Source organism: Acanthopagrus latus, chromosome 11 (assembly GCF_904848185.1).
Source record: "Acanthopagrus latus isolate v.2019 chromosome 11, fAcaLat1.1, whole genome shotgun sequence".
Classification (NCBI taxonomy): domain Eukaryota; kingdom Metazoa; phylum Chordata; class Actinopteri; order Spariformes; family Sparidae; genus Acanthopagrus; species Acanthopagrus latus.
The window spans coordinates 23819505-23837870 of NC_051049.1; the positions used below are offsets into that span (position 1 = coordinate 23819505).

The 18366-nt window shown below is 44.6% G+C and overlaps 1 protein-coding gene across 6 annotated transcripts; it reads left to right on the forward strand.

The window, feature by feature from the left end:
* The first annotated feature begins 718 nt into the window (after window positions 1–718).
* On the forward strand, window positions 719–17982 carry LOC119028415 (transmembrane protein 125). Of its 6 annotated transcripts, none has more exons than XM_037114351.1 (4): window positions 719–978; window positions 7971–9481; window positions 10565–10683; window positions 15017–17982. In XM_037114351.1, exon 4 carries the CDS (start codon window positions 15356–15358, stop codon window positions 16049–16051), a length of 696 nt encoding a protein of 231 aa, XP_036970246.1. In that variant the 5' UTR covers window positions 719–978; window positions 7971–9481; window positions 10565–10683; window positions 15017–15355; the 3' UTR covers window positions 16052–17982. The 6 variants fall into 6 exon arrangements, with proteins under 6 accessions (XP_036970246.1, XP_036970248.1, XP_036970245.1 ...); XM_037114353.1 differs by having other exon boundaries at window positions 10581–10683; XM_037114350.1 differs by lacking the exon at window positions 10565–10683.
* Window positions 17983–18366: the final 384 nt, after the last annotated feature.

An 18366-nucleotide genomic window follows, 5' to 3' on the forward strand; every position in this document is an offset into this window, starting at 1 on the left:
CAGTCATGAAAGTCACAAGACCGTTTGTTTATTTAGTTTGTTAAGGCATAAAAAGCAATCCTTTTACAAATATATTTCTCTTCTGATTAAAAGAAACTACAGAGTGCTCCTTTAACAATTACGGAATGAGGAACGCACAGTTTGAATAGCCATGTTGGACACATAGGAGGAAGACATGAATATGACAAAACAATCTCTTTATGCGCTCAGATTTTTGACATCGTGCCCTTCCATGAGCGCTGGGCACGCTCCAGCTGCTGAAGGAGATCACGTGATGTCATCACTACAGGGACCTTGCGCTCGGACCGTTTCGTCGCTTCCAAGGTCAAGAATGAACTCTTTCAATAACACATAAAGTTTCCGTGCGTGTGGACCACATGTTCTGACCTCATTGGTAATAAGCGATTGGTATGAGTCTATCAATAATCACTGTGGGGGGTATTGATGAGCCCCGCGCGCCGACAGATTGCATTTGTTCCGTATTGGGGGAGACCGGATGGGTTAAACCACATCTGCCCAGTAAACAGATGAGCACCCAGCCCGTCGGCGGACATCATAATCACAGAGTGGCTTTTATCTCTCACCCCACACCACGTGTCATATGCTGCGGTTCCCCCCACGGGGCACCCACGGCGGTGCGGAGGTCGATCCACCGGCTCTCTGTCCCCTCCCACCGGCGTCCCCTGGCTGCCGCCGTGCGCCGCGCGGCCACACCTGCATTAAACGGGGGAAGTCCGTCCGGTGGAGAGGCAGAGCGACCGAGCGGAGGCAGGAAGAGGAGCACCTTCAGCCTTCTGCTGCCATCGCATGACTCCGGATCCCGGACTCCTTTATCCGAAAACCAAATGAAGGCGTGCAGCGGTGTGTGTCGAGACTTTTCAACCGCGGACACAGTCTGCTGATCGGGATTAAAGGCGGAATAGATGAGCACGATCGGGACAGAAGAGACCGAGAGAGAGAGAGCAGCTGAGCGCACAGGTAAGATCAGCTGCTGATCAACTACACACACACACACACACACACACACACACACACGCACGCACGAACAATCCGCTCCCCTCTAACTTTTTGGAAATCAAACATTTTCTAAATCTTATTTTCTTTTAAACAGTCTCTTTTTGTTTTCTGTATTTTTATTTTCAACTTTTTGTGCGTCATTTGTAGGCGCTAAACGATCCCTTTATTGGTTATTCCCCATGAAAACAACAGCAAGGAACACAATTTAAATAATACAGAATGTAAAAACAGTTAGCCTGTTATCTGTGAATTATAAGAGCAGAATAATCATTTGTGAATTCATGTAATCTATAATTAGGCGTTATTAAATTGCTGTTATAGCTACAAAATAAACCCCGTTTTTTATCTCTATTAAAAGCTGCTGTGGCATTTTGTATGTTAATGTTTTAATTTTCTGCTGCCAAGTATGTGCTGTTGTCTTTTCCCCCCTTTTATCTATTTTTTAGGCAGGTCATTTTCTTATGTATCCCTGTTTTCTTTCTTACCTTTTTTGTTCTGAGCTGCATCTAACTCAACCATAGATCTCATGACCTTTGTGGCATCCAAAGTTTTGGGATGAAAAGCAACCTCCAGTTTTTTTCAAGGACTTCCCTGAAGGCTCAATTACGACAAATGTTGACAGAAAGTGCAAACACAAAAGCCGCAGTTTGTTCACTCGCTGTCGAATGTTCTTCTTTCCCTCTGTTTCCCTCCAGTGACTGAATACTAAATCAATTTTCTTAAGTATCAAATAAGCTGGCGAGCCTGTGGATTCGGAATCAAAACGCACATCCAAAACACATGCATCCTCAGTGCATCCTCTAAGACTAATCCATGAAACACAGGGTTTGTGTGCTTGTGCTTTGTGTTCCAACTTCGACTTTATTGCTCTGGACTTTCCTCACAGTGAATTGTGATGCCATTAACAACAAGGAAGTAAGACGTGTTGACGCTGGGTCACACCCTAACCTTTGCACCAGGGGGATGACGGTTAACAAGCGCACATAATCTGCCCTGTAGATCATCAATACTCAGGGCTGCCCTCGTACACTGTGAGGTCAGTTTCGCGGCATCGTGGAAAATTCATAAACCACCGGCGAGAGGACGTGTTGTCTGCGTTGGAACGGATCGATGCATGCAGGACCTCCCCTGTGCCTCTTTGTTCACATGGATCCGTTGTAACTAATCTGAAGACCACAGACGAACGGTGGCAGGTCATCCGAAAGCGCAGAGGGGTGACATGCTGTCACTCTCACCACAACAAATAGATCTTTTAAGATGAAGGCTGACTCTTAAAAACAGGTCAGGCTGAAAACAACATGAAGTCCTGAAGTCGACACGGAGCGCCAGTTGAAAGAGCAGGAGGGGGGAAACAAAGATGAAGTGGGTCTGTAGATGAACGTGCAAAGTGGAGTTATATGAGAGCCCTGTATAGGTAAGGTGTGTGTGTGTGCGGCTGTGTGTGGCTGTGTGTGTGTGACATGGATGCCAGACAAAGGGTGGAACAGAGAGTTGGCCAGAATCTTAAATATCCCCGAGAGGCATTTTGTTTCACAGTCAGCAGATACACAGAGTCAGGCATGTAGTGTGTCATTGACAGCAGCTGTACTGACTGTCCGCTCGTGTCCCTGAGCATAAAATGCGTCCACCTACAGCCGAAGCATAATCAATTCAGTTCGACCGATTTGGTGCGGGGAGAGTAGGTGAAAGATTTCGTAGACATTTTTTTTGTGTTGCAGAAAGTCCGTCTCACCTCCGTCCCTTCCTGCCCAGTCCTGGCAGAATGACTCCTGTCCCATCTCGTTCCCGTGTTGCATTTCCCCGTGGCTGCAACCAAACAGGCAACCAGACACCAGAGCAGACAGGAGAGCATCAGAAGTCATTTTAAAAGGATGACAGAATGAGTGACTGACAGGATTCCCCCAAAACTCTTACCTCTAACGCCTACCTGTCTCCAAATGCACAACTTCTCAGGGTCTGCAGCCACGCCAGCAGCTTTGTGTGGCTGTGCTGTGCTGAATGCTAACATTGGTAGGCTAAGCACATTCACAGTGACAATATCGTGCTGATGTTTTGCAGGCTGCCATGTTTGAAATCTAAGTTTTGCTTCTGAGAGAGCGAACATTTGCCAATTAGCACCAAACACAAGGAATGCACGATAAGGATTTTTCTTCAGCAGATACAGACAACCAATGATTACCTCATTTTCATTGCACATTTTTCAATTTCAAAAGAAAGCTCCTTTCCTGACAGCTATAAGTAAAATGTGTAGGATATTTCTCTTCTCCCTGAACTCCTGTGGAACATGTTTTGCAAATTGCATATTGCAATCCTGTTGTATTCCTCTGAAGCTGTAAAAAACATTCAGACGGGCCACCATGTTTTTGGCTCTCTAGTATTCTTCTTTCTTCTTCTTAGTGTTTATTGTTATTATCTACACAACTTTAAAGGTGTGTGGATGCTTTACTTGTTCAGTCAAAGAAAGCATTCGTCTTCAGATTAGCAGCTCGATTGAATTTCATTATGTGCTGTTAAATGTCCTAGTGTTGGGCTGATGTATATCCTGCAGTCCTACTGCACTCAATGTACAGCTGAGGCTGACTTGAAAGTCATTATTTTTGCATGTACAGTATTTAGCTGGTCTACTTCTTAGCCAGGACCAGTTGACAGGCAACTGGGGAGTTACGGGTCTATAGGCCAAGTAACAGTCCAGTACATCACCTCATTTAAATAGCAATTTAGGTCCAGAAAAAGGTGTGTGGGAATTTTTGGGGATTTATTGTCAGGATATAGAAGAATATTCACAATTATGTTTTTACTGTGTATAATCCCTACAGCTAAGAATCATTATGCTTTTGTTACCTTAAAATGAGCCTTTTGTGTCTACAGAGGAAGTGGATCAAAGCAAAAACCAAACAGTGGCCACTGTAGCGGAGGGTGAGGTGAGGAGTGCTCAGCTGCACACAGTGGTTCTTTAAACAAATGAGATGCAACATGTTAATTGGTGAACTATAGAGGGGCTGGCAGGCAGATACCTTTGGACAAAGCCAAGCGAGCTGTGTCATCCCTGTTTGTGCTAAGCTAAGCTCATCAGCTGCTGGTTCCAGCTTCTAGCTTAGTGTACAGTTACAAGAGTGGTATAAATCAATCAGTCAATCAATTAATCAATCAGTCAATCAATCAATAACAAGTAGGTTCTTCCTACTAACATGTTTCTTCCAAATTTAATTTGGAATCAATGCGATAGTTGCTACAATATTTCACTTAAAGCCATAAATGTCGACTTCATGGTGGCCCAAGAGAAAGTCAGTTCTCAGGGGAACATGAATGTCTGTACAAAACTTCACGGCGATCTGTGCGGCTAAAAATAACTGAACCCCCCAGTTTTTCAGCTTAAATGATAAGGTGCTGCTGCAGTATAGAGACATCATTTCAGGTAGTCAACAGGATAAGATAGACAGCCAGACGTCGAGCCAGCCATCTCATTCATTACAACCATTATCACCAGACAGCCCATATCAAATTAGAATATGTGGAATATCACCTCTGAACCCACAAGAGGAAAAGGAGGGTTAAAAAAAAACAAAGACTGGAGGAAAAAAAGAAAAGAGAGCCTCTTTCCCGTCATCAGCAGGAATGAAGCAGAAGGGGACCAGCATGTTAATTGGCGATTTGATTAGCGTTTTAATATTGCAGCTGTGCACGACAGAGGAAAGCAGCCGGCTGGTTTTCCAGAGGTTTTTCTTTTTGAATCAACAGTCACTTCTTCGGTGCAGGGACCAACACAGCTTAGTCATTATGCACGTCATTCAGTTAATTTCCTCCTGACTTACAAAAACGTTGTTTTTTGTTGGTCTTGTTTAAAAATGGAGACTTTTTGATGGATTCAGGAATGTTCAAGACAGTTTGAGTTGGGCCCAGCATTTAAGAGGCCCATTTGGCTGCTGCCACTGCAAAGGGGCTGAATAGGGTCCACAGCCTGTGCTAAACTGAACTAGATTGGGCCGGGCTACATTTTTGTCAACAGCCGTGTGAGAGGAGGAAGCTAATTCAAAAAGAAGGAAATACCATATGCCATATTCGATAACAGATGGAAATTGTGCATTTTCATGAATCACGTTTTGATTATGTGGGCTTATATTGTTACTGTGTATTTGTGTTGAGGGTTGACAATGCTGAGGAATTTTACCGAGCTTGATGAATAGCTGGATTTTCTAATGCTGGGAATGATGGGGGAGCAGATACAGGAGGGAATGAGGGGGTAATGACACCACAATCTCGCTGAGAAAACGGTGTAAACACCACTGCACGAGGGCAGGTGCAGCACATTGTGTGTGTGTGTATGTGTGTGTTTGTGCGTGTGTGTGCTTGCATGCATTATGGCACAGGGGCTTTGAGTCAGACAGCATTACCTGGAGCCAGAGGGGGATCTGTGGCAAAGACAAGTAATCCCCCCCCCCCCCATACATCCGTCTCCCCGACACCGAAAATGCCAGCGCAGACAGCAGACGGGAGAGATAAGAAGTTAGCCAGATAAAGGAGCACTGGTGGTGAGACAGATGAGGAGAGAAGCGAGGTATAGAACAAAGTAAGGAAGGTGTGGGAGGCTGGGGAGATAAGGAGGGAGAACAGATGGGTGTGTGTGTGTGTGTGTGTGTGTATTTGTATGTGGATAAGGTGTCAGGGGGGCAGGTCTTGGCTGGTCGCGGCGGTCGGCGTGATGCTGTGCCATAAGCTGAGAAATGAGCTCGCTCAGAAGGGGTGGAATTAAACCAGGAGCCAGAGAGTGAGAGGGAGGGTTGAAGTGGGTTGAAACAGGGATCAACCAATGTGGCTTTTTCAGGGCCACCACAGGTTATTAACAGTCATGGAGACTGATAACCAATATTTGGAGCCGAAAATCATAACAAACAAAAAACAAAATGCAGAATATCCAGTGATGGAATGTAACTTACCACAGTTTCCTCAAGTTCACTTTTGAGGTACTTGAGTACTTCAGTATCCTGCTCCTTTGCACTTCCACTCCTCTACATGTATTTCAGAACTTACTTTGCAGGTTCAGATTATCACGAGCTGTTAGACTATTACTTGTGACATATAATGAGTCAGATAGTGACGTGGGTGGGACGTTGAGTCCACAGCGTGTTGACCACAGACAGAGAGAAGGTGCTGCACCAGAGCCAAAGTACTGCATTAAAAAAAAAAAAAAACAACATTTATTGTGTTGGCAACAACGATGATTGAAAAATGCAGAACATCTGCAAAACTAATTGGCCAGATCAGTAATTGCCGTCTAATGCTCACAGTGACAACACAGATGTAGAATGTTTGTCCTGTTGATTATTTTAGCATGCTGCTAAGTACAGCTGAGGCTCGGGGAATGTCGTGTGTTTAGATTTGGTCGTAAAGCGAAGTAGTTATAACTTAATGATGGAGCTTAATGAAGAAGTCAGAGGATCCCCAACGTGATTATAATTCATCCTGAGGGGAACATGAATGTCCACATGTCTTGGCAATCCTCCCACAGTTGTCCAGACAGAAATCATGAACTCTATATAAAGATGACTATCACCTCTCCATTTCCTGTCGCTGTATGAAACTGAAGCCAAATGCACTTATAAAAGAAATATATAGTGAGCTCAAAGATGGGACCTTTTCACTCCAATCAGAAGTTTCTAGCTTCCAGGTCTACCTCCTGCTTACGCAGCCCACTGAATACACATAGCAGACTTTATCCATCTGGCCCTGTCCGCGAGTTCTGGCTTGGCCCATAGACTTTATATTAAGAGATATCATACATTTTTAAATCATTCACTTTGGGTCAAGGAAAGGTTTACAAATATGAAATCGCCACGGACCAAACATTGATAATAGAGTCATAACTGACCAGTCCTCCTCTCAACAGTTTTACAGACTCCTCTTGTATGATGGTGGTCTATGGAGAACATGCAATTTTAGTTTTTTTTGGCCTTTGTATGGCTTTACTGACAGGATAGATTGTGATATGACAGGAAACAGGTAGAGAGAGGGGGGGTGACACTGCAGCGAGGACAAAGCTTCTGTACATTGGGACGCCCGCTCTACCGATTGAGCCAAACTGCGCCCAGAAAATGCTATTTTTAGCTGCAATATCGCAAGTGACCACTGTGTAAGATTGAAAACGGACTTGCTTTATTTTACACTTATTGTCTAAACAATGCACCCTCACTGCCTTTACATTCAGTAATCATATTTGTGTCTGGTGTACATACATGTATAGATAGTATCCACTGTACGTGTGCCTTGTCCCTGTTGTCCTATATTTTTGAATCTGTATACTCAAATGACAAATGACAAAAAAATCTTGAGTCTTGAATTTACCATATGTCAGCAAGAACAACATAAAGTGACAGAAACAGTCTTTTGGAAAAAACTCAGTGAGTACTTTGAGTTTTGTGTCTGGCCCACATCCCGTCTGCCAGCTTGGAGGGGGCGGTGTTTATGACCTACATTTCAGCCACCGTAGAGCTTCACTTTTGGGGGCGTTGTCACGTCGCCCGCCTTTATTTAAAGTCGGCGCTCAACAGTTGCAAAGAGATTTCAGCCGAGACCAAAGTGGTGCACTTACCAACAAGTGGTGCCTTCTGTGATGTCCCGCCACCGTCACGTCTGAAAAGAAATCGTCTGTTTGTGACGTCACTGCCAAACGATTTAAATGATTCCACTTGAGGGGCACATCTGTGTGTTCTGTCCCTTCCTAAAGTTTTAGTGGCTTTCATTTTGATCGAGCCTGTAATTCAAATGAATGATACGATGACAGACAAAGGACATACAGTAGTCTCTAGAGATGAAGCGTGTTTGGGATTTGAACAGAGCGATGATGATGCAGCTGGAGGGGTCGAGGTAAGTCCTGCTACAGCGAGCCATAAGGGTGACTTTACAGTACAGTATGTGCAGCTGATGTAAAGACCTTTCTTCCTCTCTTCCTGTCTTAGGTTTTCCCTTGTGATCCCTGACAGAGCGAGGACAGTGACACTGACTCGGCCATTGTCTGCTCGCTGCTTCCTGACAGAGTGAGGCTCCCTGGGTGTCTCTGCTGTCCATTGTGATTGCGGAGAAGAAAGAAAGATTCCAGCTTGTCTGCATAAAGACCCATTCAGCATCATTTCTCTTTGCCAGCCGCACTCGCAACCCCACGAACAGCAAATGAAGTCTCAGCACTATCCCTAGCCGGGAGCCCGTCCCTCCATCCCCAGCCCCCTCTCCTCTAACACCCCCAATCCCTATCCCACTCTCCCCGGGCCCCGGCTTCAGCCTCAGCCCTCTGCCCCATTCGGAGTCCCAGATGACAGCTCCGAAACATCCGTTACCCTCCCACTCCACACGAGCCTCCTTTCCTCTCTCTCCAGCCCCCGTGGCGCTTGGCACCAATGCCCATCACATAGACAGATGGAGCCAACCCTGACCCCTCTCCTCGCCCGTGGGGACGCCAAGAGAATCAACGCCTGACTAGAGGAGGGGGGGGGCGGTGTGTCTGTGTCAGTGTGTGCGTGTGGGGGTGAGACAGGAAGGAGAGCGTAGGAGAGTATTGCTTTGTCACCACGGCAACACATCGCCTTGTCTCCCGTAGACTCCCCTTCAGACCAGCCCAAGGCCCTCGGATAAAAACGCGCACAGCAGGAAATTCAGCAGCAGGACCACTAGGGCCTTTTTTTCCCCCAAAAATTGTGCCCGGTGTATTTTTTGCTTTGGTTACTCGGCAGAGTTGTCTCGTCTCATGTTTGTGTGGAGGGAAGATGTGAGCATTGATACGATTCTGAATAAAGAAAACATCACGTTCGAAGGAAACAGGAAACCACAACAAGACTGATTTTGAAGGGAGGACTGCCCCTCAGTCTAAAGTGTCAGCTTTAGAGTTTTCTGAACACGGCAGAAGTTTCATACTTCACACACACTTCCTCTTACCCCTGGCCTCTGCGGTCTAAATGACAGTAAGAACAACCACAGTCACCTGGCAAATATATATTGACATTTTTACTTGCAAATACTCAGGAGGGATTTTTTTTTTTTTTTACAGCGGGACATCCACTTTTTTTCTCTCTGCTTTCTAAATTGAAGAAAGCAGAAGAAGCTTTTTCCTGACAGCAAAACGGAAATACACGCAGGACTTCCTTGGGCGTGCGTCTATGCCTTTCTCTAAGCTCTAACGTCCTGCATTACCTACTGCTAACTTCTCCAACATCCACCTCATGTCGCAAGGGCATTCACAGTTCGACTGAGAATCCCAGCAAGACCCAAGATTCCAGCTACCCCACGTTTGCTGGATGTTGTTGCCGTCTTCTAACCCACTCTGCTGACCACCGTTCTTGATTAGCATAGAATGTGAGACAACCAATTTTAGGAGAGCCACGAATCAACAATGAAATGAGACACTAATGGTTGGTGAAATGAATTCAGCGGGCTGACATAACAGAGGGGGGAATACCGGAGTCCCAAAGCTACCCAGGTAATTGGAGTGCAGTATAGTGTTTTTTACTCCAAAGCACAGCTCCTCTGGTGACCTTGCAGGCTGAAAACTAAAAGGAGGCACATACAGAAAGAGGAAACGAGAGAAAATGATCCTCGGTGTCCACGGTTTATGATGCTATTATGATATTTCCATTATTTCTCTGGTGCATTTGCATTACACAGACTGTTTGGACGGTTAGTGTCATTCTGTCTTCAGTCACTTTAGGTTCGACGGCGAGGCTGAGCGGCCGGGACATTCTTATTATTCCCGTCACTTAAAAGAAACCCATTTAGGATTATCTTCAGATACAGCACCCGTTTCAAATAAATTGCGATAATGATCATGGGCGCAGCTTTCTATAGCCTCTGTGAGATACTTCAGACAGAGGAATATGCTGATATAGCGTCTGTTTTCGATGGCGAAGTTGCTGTCAGACACAGTCGTCAATCCAAAACTCCATAATTGGGCCAAATGAAGGTATAAAGTAAGGATCATCGGTAATGCTTTTTAATGCGTTCATAGTTTTTAGAGGTATAGCGGATACATGTCAGCGCATATTTTGTGAATAGATGCAAAGAACATTGTGGGAGTTGTGTTAAAATTCACAGCTGAGGTGTGATTATTCGCTGTCTGACGTTATGAACAAGAGGTTTTCGGTGCACAGGTGTAGAGGAGCGAAATGTTTTTATTCTTGACTGATGACGCCCTTAGAATGTGTGACACAATAACAATTGTACGAGTCTAGTGCATGTTACACTCAACGAGATGAGTCTGATAAAATCTAGGCTGTCAGACTGTATGACATCAATTGTCAGATTGTGCGATGAACGCACGCTGAGTCATAGAGATATCATTACAGTCTATATATATTATCAACAGAGCTTTGTGGTCTGAAAATTTAAGCCAGTACTTAAATGTTTCTGATGATGTGCGGGGGGTTTCCTTTAATACAGCATGGCGTTCATTTTGTAAATTATGGTCCCAATTACAATTCAATCAGGAGAGACTGGTGTAGTGTGTGTATGAAGTGTTGTGAAATGTTTATTACAGGAGAGGATATGTAATAATGTGTCTCATCAGAAAGTCTTGATTCAAGGGCGTGTACTCTGAGTAGAAGCAAGAACAATCCCCCACGGAGCCCAGACATTGTGGTGGTGGTGGCTGATGACTCTTCTGAGACAAATGGGCTGATGAAGCTGGTGAGTGTGCGACGACCAGGCGGGGATGGGGAGGTGGAGAGCGCGTGATAAACAGCAGCACGCATGAACTTGTGGCCGGAGACGATAAGCTAACGGTGAAGGCGTGTCGCAGCAATATTGGACGTGGATGTGCCCGGCTGATGTGAGCAGCTGGTATGAATTGACAGCCCCGGATGATGATGAGTGTCATGAGTGAGAGGCGTGAATGAAAGGATGGTATGAGAAATAAACATAAAGGACCAAGCATGCGAAAGAGAAGTCCTCCTGTCTGAACTTTCACTAGAGCCTTCATTAAAAATAATTGAGAAGGCAGGATGTGAGTCAGGGCGTGGCTGCCTTGTGATTCAAAAGCTGCAGGGTTCTCAATCAGACCTTATCAGGGTGTTCCTCACAGCTCCACCCTCTCATCCAGATTTGGTCACCTCTGGCTCAGAAAAACCTAAAATGGCAACGTAGTGTGCTGCCAAACTGTGGGCTTCAAAATGACACCCGACGCCCAAAAGAGAGCAGAGGTGCGTCACCAGCTCGAGTCGACAATCTGCACCACCACAGCTCCACACAAGGTTCTCATTTTTGTCCATCAACTGTTATCTTTGCGCATGTGTTCATCGCTCTTTGGTTGTTTTGTAGTGTGGCCAGAAGAAGCAATCACATTGTGAGTGCCTGAAGGTCCGCTCATGCAGGACTAGTACTCGCAGGGGACCTCATGTGATTCTATGACTAATATTATCACATGACCCCTAGAAATATATTGGGTACTATGAGGTGGAACTTTGCAAATTAACAACGTGGCAGAGGACTAAGATCACAGACGTCCTCCACTTTTATTACAAATTGCTGTGCGAATAAGGCTGAAGTTGGGAGGATTTTACCGGGTCGCTCTCACGGTTGTCAACCCATGACCACGCGGCGTCAACATGCCCCCAGCGCCAGAATGCCGTGGTCCTCGGAAAAACTGAGTCACGTGAAGTTGACTAAATTGTTTGTGTCTCTGTACCTCTCTCTTTGTTTTTATGACTTAAAAGGAGGCCAGTGGAGAGTGAAGCGGTGAGTCAGTGCTTTTGTAAAGATATTTTACGAGGCCAATATGACACGGCTGATATGACAGAGTCTAGAGGTCACATAAGTGATAAAAGAGGAAAGGCAGACATGGTCCGGCAGTTCTCCGTGTGCATGTGTCTGTGGGGATCAGACACAACACAGAGAGAGATATACTTGTGTCGTTAAGGCTTCGATTTCATCTTATGATCTCTGGTGCGTGCCGTCGCCTCCCGCTCGATCACCCGTTTGTGTCCCTGCTTCACTTTACTGTGAGCCACTGTATCTAATGAAACGGAAAATGAGCTTTCATGAGTGTGCACTGTCTAACGGACGGGGATGTTTCTAAAACCTAAACAAGACAAAGAGGTGGATGGTGGCGGAGGACCACATATATTGTTTTTGTCACCTTTTTGCACCTTTTGGCGCCTCAGCGGCAGACACAGAAAACACACAGACACACACCTCAATTACTGTGCTATTTCTGCGGCGCTACCTGTCAGTGACACGGGCTCAAACCATCTGGGATTAATTAGTGACTTCACAAACACACACGCCCACACACACACACGCACGCACGCACAGTACATACTGTACGCACCTTCATCTCTGTCTTTCTGTGTAAAACATACACGATCACATCACAAAGGGAATAAACACGCATGCCAACACATGTTTCATATCTTCACCCACTTATTTACCCTTGTTTACTCCTGCTCAACAAGCACACACACACACACACACACACACACACACGCAATCTCCCGTCAGATACAGGATATGAAAAGCTTCCAGAACAGCATGCTGCCAATAAACACCCCTCCTTCTCTGCTGTAATTACCTCACCCTTCATTTCACACCTTGCGCATGCACCTCATACCTCCACGTGTCACGGTGTCACCGCTCCGCCTCAGCACAAGGCGATACCCGTCCGCACTAATGGGAAATGTGATCTTGTATGTAGTTTATAGTCTTTTCTAAACAGGCGGGAAGAAAAATGCGATTGAAAATTTGTTTTCCGTCGCTGCACTCAAACTGGTTTCTAGAGGTGTCAAAGGTTTTTAAGAAAATAAACTTTCCCATCTGAGTGATAGCTCATGTTCTTCGTGCTCAGATTATATATATATATATATATATATATATATATATATATATATATATATAATTTAACAAAGCAACATTTTGTTAACAAAATCTGCGGCTGGTGAGGACAAGCCCTAAACTCCTGCCAGCTTGTGTCGCAGCGCGTGGGCTTGTGCCGTGCACTGATGACTTTGATAGAAATAAAGCCGCTGACAGGTTTTAAAAGACAAGCTGTCGACAGTCATAACCTTCGATGTTTGTTTCTGTATGTGTGTTGGGGGGAGGGTGTGCATGCTGTATATGTGTTATACAGGTGTGACGAGGTTACAAACTACAGAGAGGTTAAATATGCTGAGGCAAGGGACAGAATGAAGGAGGAGAGGAGGGGAATGGAGCAGGATGTGCATAAAAATATTTGCAAGTGTATTAACAGTATTTATCACTTGTGAGGTAAAACATATACAGCAACACAGTATAGACACATACAAGAAGGTTAACTAGACTTGAAGTATCAGAAAGTTAAAACAAGAAGGATTCATTCAGTGAACTTGTGTGGGTGTGTGTTTGGGAGGATGTGAGAGAGAAAATGTAAATTTCTGCATTAGCTCTTTGATTGTGTGTGAGTGCGTGTGTGTGTGTGTGTGTTTGTGTGTGTATGGGCACTGTTTATTCTATCGACAGCTGATGCTTGTTTTATCCAGCCACCTCTGTAGTGGCAACTCATTAGCATAGTGATAATGAGAGAAAGAAAAGGTTGCCAGTGTCAGCACACCAAGTTTTTCACACAGTCAAACAGCAAGTTTGGATGTTCAGAGAAACTGTGTGTGTGTGTGTGTGTGTGTGTACGTGCACGCACGTGTACATGCACTTCTTTGATGTGATGGATTTTTATCCACACTCACTGCAAAAATACAAAAACTGAGAATCTTAAGGAGTAACTTGACACCCAGCTGCAGAGTTCTGCTTCACTGACCTGTCTTTGTTCAGAGAGCCTTGAACGGTCAGAACAAAGAGGGTTTGAGCTCCAAATTTCAGTTCTCATGTAAAGCCATCTCTGTGTAACTTGATGTAACCGAGCCCAGCCTAGACAGCACTGGTTAGTCAGAGAACTCCGAGTCTTTGCATTGTGCTGTCATTTCTGGTCTCCTTTAGTCATCGCTAAGCCACTCCATTATATTCTAAAGAAGATTTTTTTAGGCATTTACATCACCCTCGTTCTCTCGACAAATAAGCTCTGTGGCAAACACAAGTTTATGATGCTTAGAGGTTTTGTTCAGCAACATAATCTTCACTCACGAGCACCCCCTTTGTGATATTGAAGCATAACTTAAGCTGCTATAAGTAAAAAGCTAATTTTAGGCTACAAACACACTATATTGCAGTCTCATGACTTAAACCTCACCACCAATAAGCGTCTTGCTACAAAGTAACCATGCATGTTTTCAATGACTTGATCAATGTACAAGTTGTAAAGTTAGAGTTAGAATAGTTTGTAACAAATGTCGGCCTGTAAGGACGGACAAGTGAGTTGATGAGTCTCTGTGTTTGAGGTGAAGATGTTTAATGTCTGTGACCTCTGTAGTCTCATTTAGCCACCAGCTAAAAACTGCTGTTTTTAAAACATGTAAGCTCTTTACAGTTGAGCTGTGGGACATTTGATGGTCTGATTTGTTAAAATTGTCCGTCGTATGTCAGAAATATGTTAAGCCTTTGGTAAGCTCAGACTTTATATCAGACATTTCACTAAAAAAGTATTCAATAAACCCACTGATCATGCCGAGGATGCCATTTCCATCCTTGGGAAAAAAAAATACTGCATACTCACGACTCGTACAGAGAGCCTGCCAAAGTCCTGCTGGCACACTATAAATGATCGAGTTAATTAGCCCAACAGCTAGCTAGCTAGCTAGCTACCTTGTTTGCAAAATGCACTTTAGATCATGAGAAGAATTTAGCAACATTTTATGCCTTACATCTCCTTGTTACTTTTCTGAGGAGCATTTAAATAAGTCACACCGCCACAGGCTCACAGATGGGAACCAAGCAGCCTACTTAAATCTGTACATGCATCTTAAGAATGAAGGACACAACTATCAGAGACAGGACGTGTAGCTGCAGCAAACAGAGCCACACTACTGTATGTGTATGGCAGATAGAGTCACTGTTCGAACCCTGTTCCATCTACCTTACATCTGTCTGTCTTTTCTTCCAGGCGAGACCTTCTGTGGATGTTTGGATTCTGTGCTTTGGATGTTGAAGCTATAAGGCAGATCCAGTTCATGAGAGCTAAATCATTTGGGACCAAAAGACCAAGACATCATCAGTTTAGAATAAGAGAAAGGTGGAAAGCTACAACACACTGAGCTCAGACAAGTACATTTGGTGTATTACAGCCGTGTCTTGTGTATTGTTGCCACCAGTTCTCTGTTGGTCCTGACACTCTCACGGTGACTGCTGGTGAGTGAGATAAGGACATAAAGGATTATCACGTGGATTCTGTCTTCTCTGTGGTGGTGGCGACCTTATTCCGAAGGGTGGCAGTGGTATCAGGATGCCTGAACTGGACAACTTTGCCCCCCTTAGGGCTTCCAGAGGCTCTGAGCCTGCCCTGAATAGTGCAGACCCACTTCGGATCCAGCACAGCATCCTGGAGGAGCAGGTGGAGCTGTGGTGGTTCAGAGATCCTGGGAAGTCTCTGCTCTGCTACTCCGTGGCTGTTCTTCTAATCCTGGGATGCGGTCTCGGTGGCGTCGGCCTTCTATCCACCACCACCAGCGTCTCAAGCGAATGGCGGCTGGGCGTAGGCACGGCCCTCTGCCTGCTGGCCCTGGGAGTCCTGCTCAAACAGCTGCTCAGCTCGGCTGTGCAGGACATGAACTGCATTCGAAGCCGGCAGCGGATCAACATGCTAAAAAGTGGCGGTTTATCGGACCTCCTCGTGGTTTTAATTACTGGGTTGTCACTGCTGATCTGTGGAGGGGTCCTACTACATCTGGCCCTGGTCAACCACATGCCGAAGCCCGGTCAAGCCCTCAATGACATGTACATCTCTGGAGTGGTTTTGCTGGCTGGAGGAGGGGCAGCTGTTGTTGGAGTTGGGATATACTCTTTTGTTGTGCTCCTGCTTGAAAGGACAAGGCACGGACGAAGGCTGATGGACCGAGTTTTGAACATCTTCACTGTGTCCGGACACATGGACCGCCAGGGTCGCAGAGAGACTACCTCCAGTCTGGCTAATCTCATATGAGATGTACGACTCACTAACATTCAGCCCCAACTAAATTAGAGCGGGCTGTATACCCAAATATCACAAGAAATCTGATTAGACAGGATTCATCCCTCCCATGCTTCTGTCGCCAGCTGATTAAACTATATGAGTTGGATTCGTAATATCTGCTTGGTGAGGATGTCAGCAATAAGCAATCAAATCTCAGACCCAGGTTGAAAAGAATCACTCTACAGCTCACAAAGCAGCAAAATGCCCAGTTCAGATTTTTTTTTCCTTGTGACAAGGCACAAATTGCTCTGGCTTATCATTAACAGTACAAATGAGTGGTATTTGAAAGCTTAAATCAGCATTGAATTAATGTTCGGTAACTTTTAGTCCATTCACACTGGACAGATGCCAAAATGCTGGTGCCCGAGGCAGTTTGGCAGAGACAGTTTTGCAGGGCACCAACAAAAAGAGCATGGAAAAGAAGTTAAAAAAAGAAGTTAAAACAAAACTTGACTCAAGTGGTATTTAGGGAGATCTGGTGGAATGAAAAGCACACATAGTAGCTGAAACACATCTAAAAGGGATGTGGGAGAGGTGTTGGTTCACAAACAGAAGGGAAGTCTTTTGATGTTATTGTCAGTGGATAGTTGAAGCAGTCTGGATTCCAACACAAACGCCTGTGGTGTAAGCACAGCTTAAAATGAAATGACTCATTTCATTTGTATATAAAGCACTTATCCACGTGATGTTTAAACTTGAAGTTGTAAAGGAATAATGCCTTCACAGATGAAGACACAGAAACCCATCTTGTTGTCACTAGGGTCGTGTACAAATTGGTCTTGGACAAATACATCATCCGTGTCCTTGGGCCACACATCTGACCACCACCTGCTCAATATTGAAAGATATAAGAGAAACGGCTGAAAGGCAACAATTGAAGTGGAAGGTACAGAGTGACTTTTTGGAGAGAACATACAGTATATATATGGGAAAAAACAAACAAATAACTTTTTAATTTGTTTTTATTCAATGCACCACCCTCAATCTGTCTACGTTCACGTGAAGAAGACAATATTCAGCTGTCAGATTTGAGGGACTGTCTGACTCTGGGTCAACGGGGGAAACTCCGGCTAATTCAAATGACTTCTTCTGATCCCATTTAATAATTTGACATAATACATGCAATGGGACTGTGGTGTCAGAACCTCACAATAACATCTGTCTGTGTGTATGATACAAGACAACATGATTGTTGGAGAGTTATATCACAGCACTTTAGAATGTATGAATTACTGGTGTTTTTTGCGCATCAAAACATTGTATTAACTGGTAATCTTGCAGCACTTTGTTTTCCTTGAACCTGCTTTAATTTATATTTTTATATTAACACTGATCCAAATTACTGCGTGTAATGTAAATGGTCATCCATCGTGCTGAAATCATGAAACACCAATCGCCTCAGCTCTCTTGATCTTATCAGCTTCCCGGCTTATTGTTCTATCATTTGTTTGAGTCTCATCGTTCTTGCTGACAAACATTTCAACCATAAAGCTCTGTTAGACTCCACTGTACACCTGGGCTACCAACAACCAACATGCATACAATGTGGCTGATAAGCTACCTAGCATCCTGCCTAGCTAATGACTCAGATTTCCCTCTAGGAGTTGGTGGGTACCGAATCAGAGCTGAGGAGACAATAAGCAGCTACTGGACTTTATCTGAAACAGAACTCTATATAAACACCATTGTGTCTGCTTCGTTGGTCGACATCCATCAAGGCTATTTCATGCCATCTAGTCTGCTCCCAGAGCAGTGGACGGACATGTCACAAACTCTTCTTATTTCAAAAAGAGTTTTTTTTCCGACAAGTCGCAGACACCCGAGGCTGCACTGGACACAAGCCAGCAGTGGACCGTCATAAATCAAAGAAAACAAATAAATGTATTTCCCAAAGCGTTTAACTATTTCTTTCAGCTAATTGTTTCTTTATGTTGCAAACTTTATGTCTCTCTCTCTATTGTCACAGCACTGTGCTTGTGGTCTCATTAGGTTCAGGCACAAAAGAAAAAAACACTTGGTTAGGCTTAGGAAAACATCATTGTTTGGCTTAGAATATATTTTGGTCACCACGATCACTTCCACACATTAGCTGGTTTGGGTCACTACAAAATGGCTTAAAATGTCCCAAAATGTCCTTCAAAATATTCAGCGGTGTGACTTGGCTGTTTGCCTTGTCAGCATGTAATGACACAGCCACCACCACCCTCCACCCCCACCTCTTGGAGTATTCTGGGACAGGTTACATTAATGACGTCGAACAGTCTTAAAGAACATCTGAAAATGCT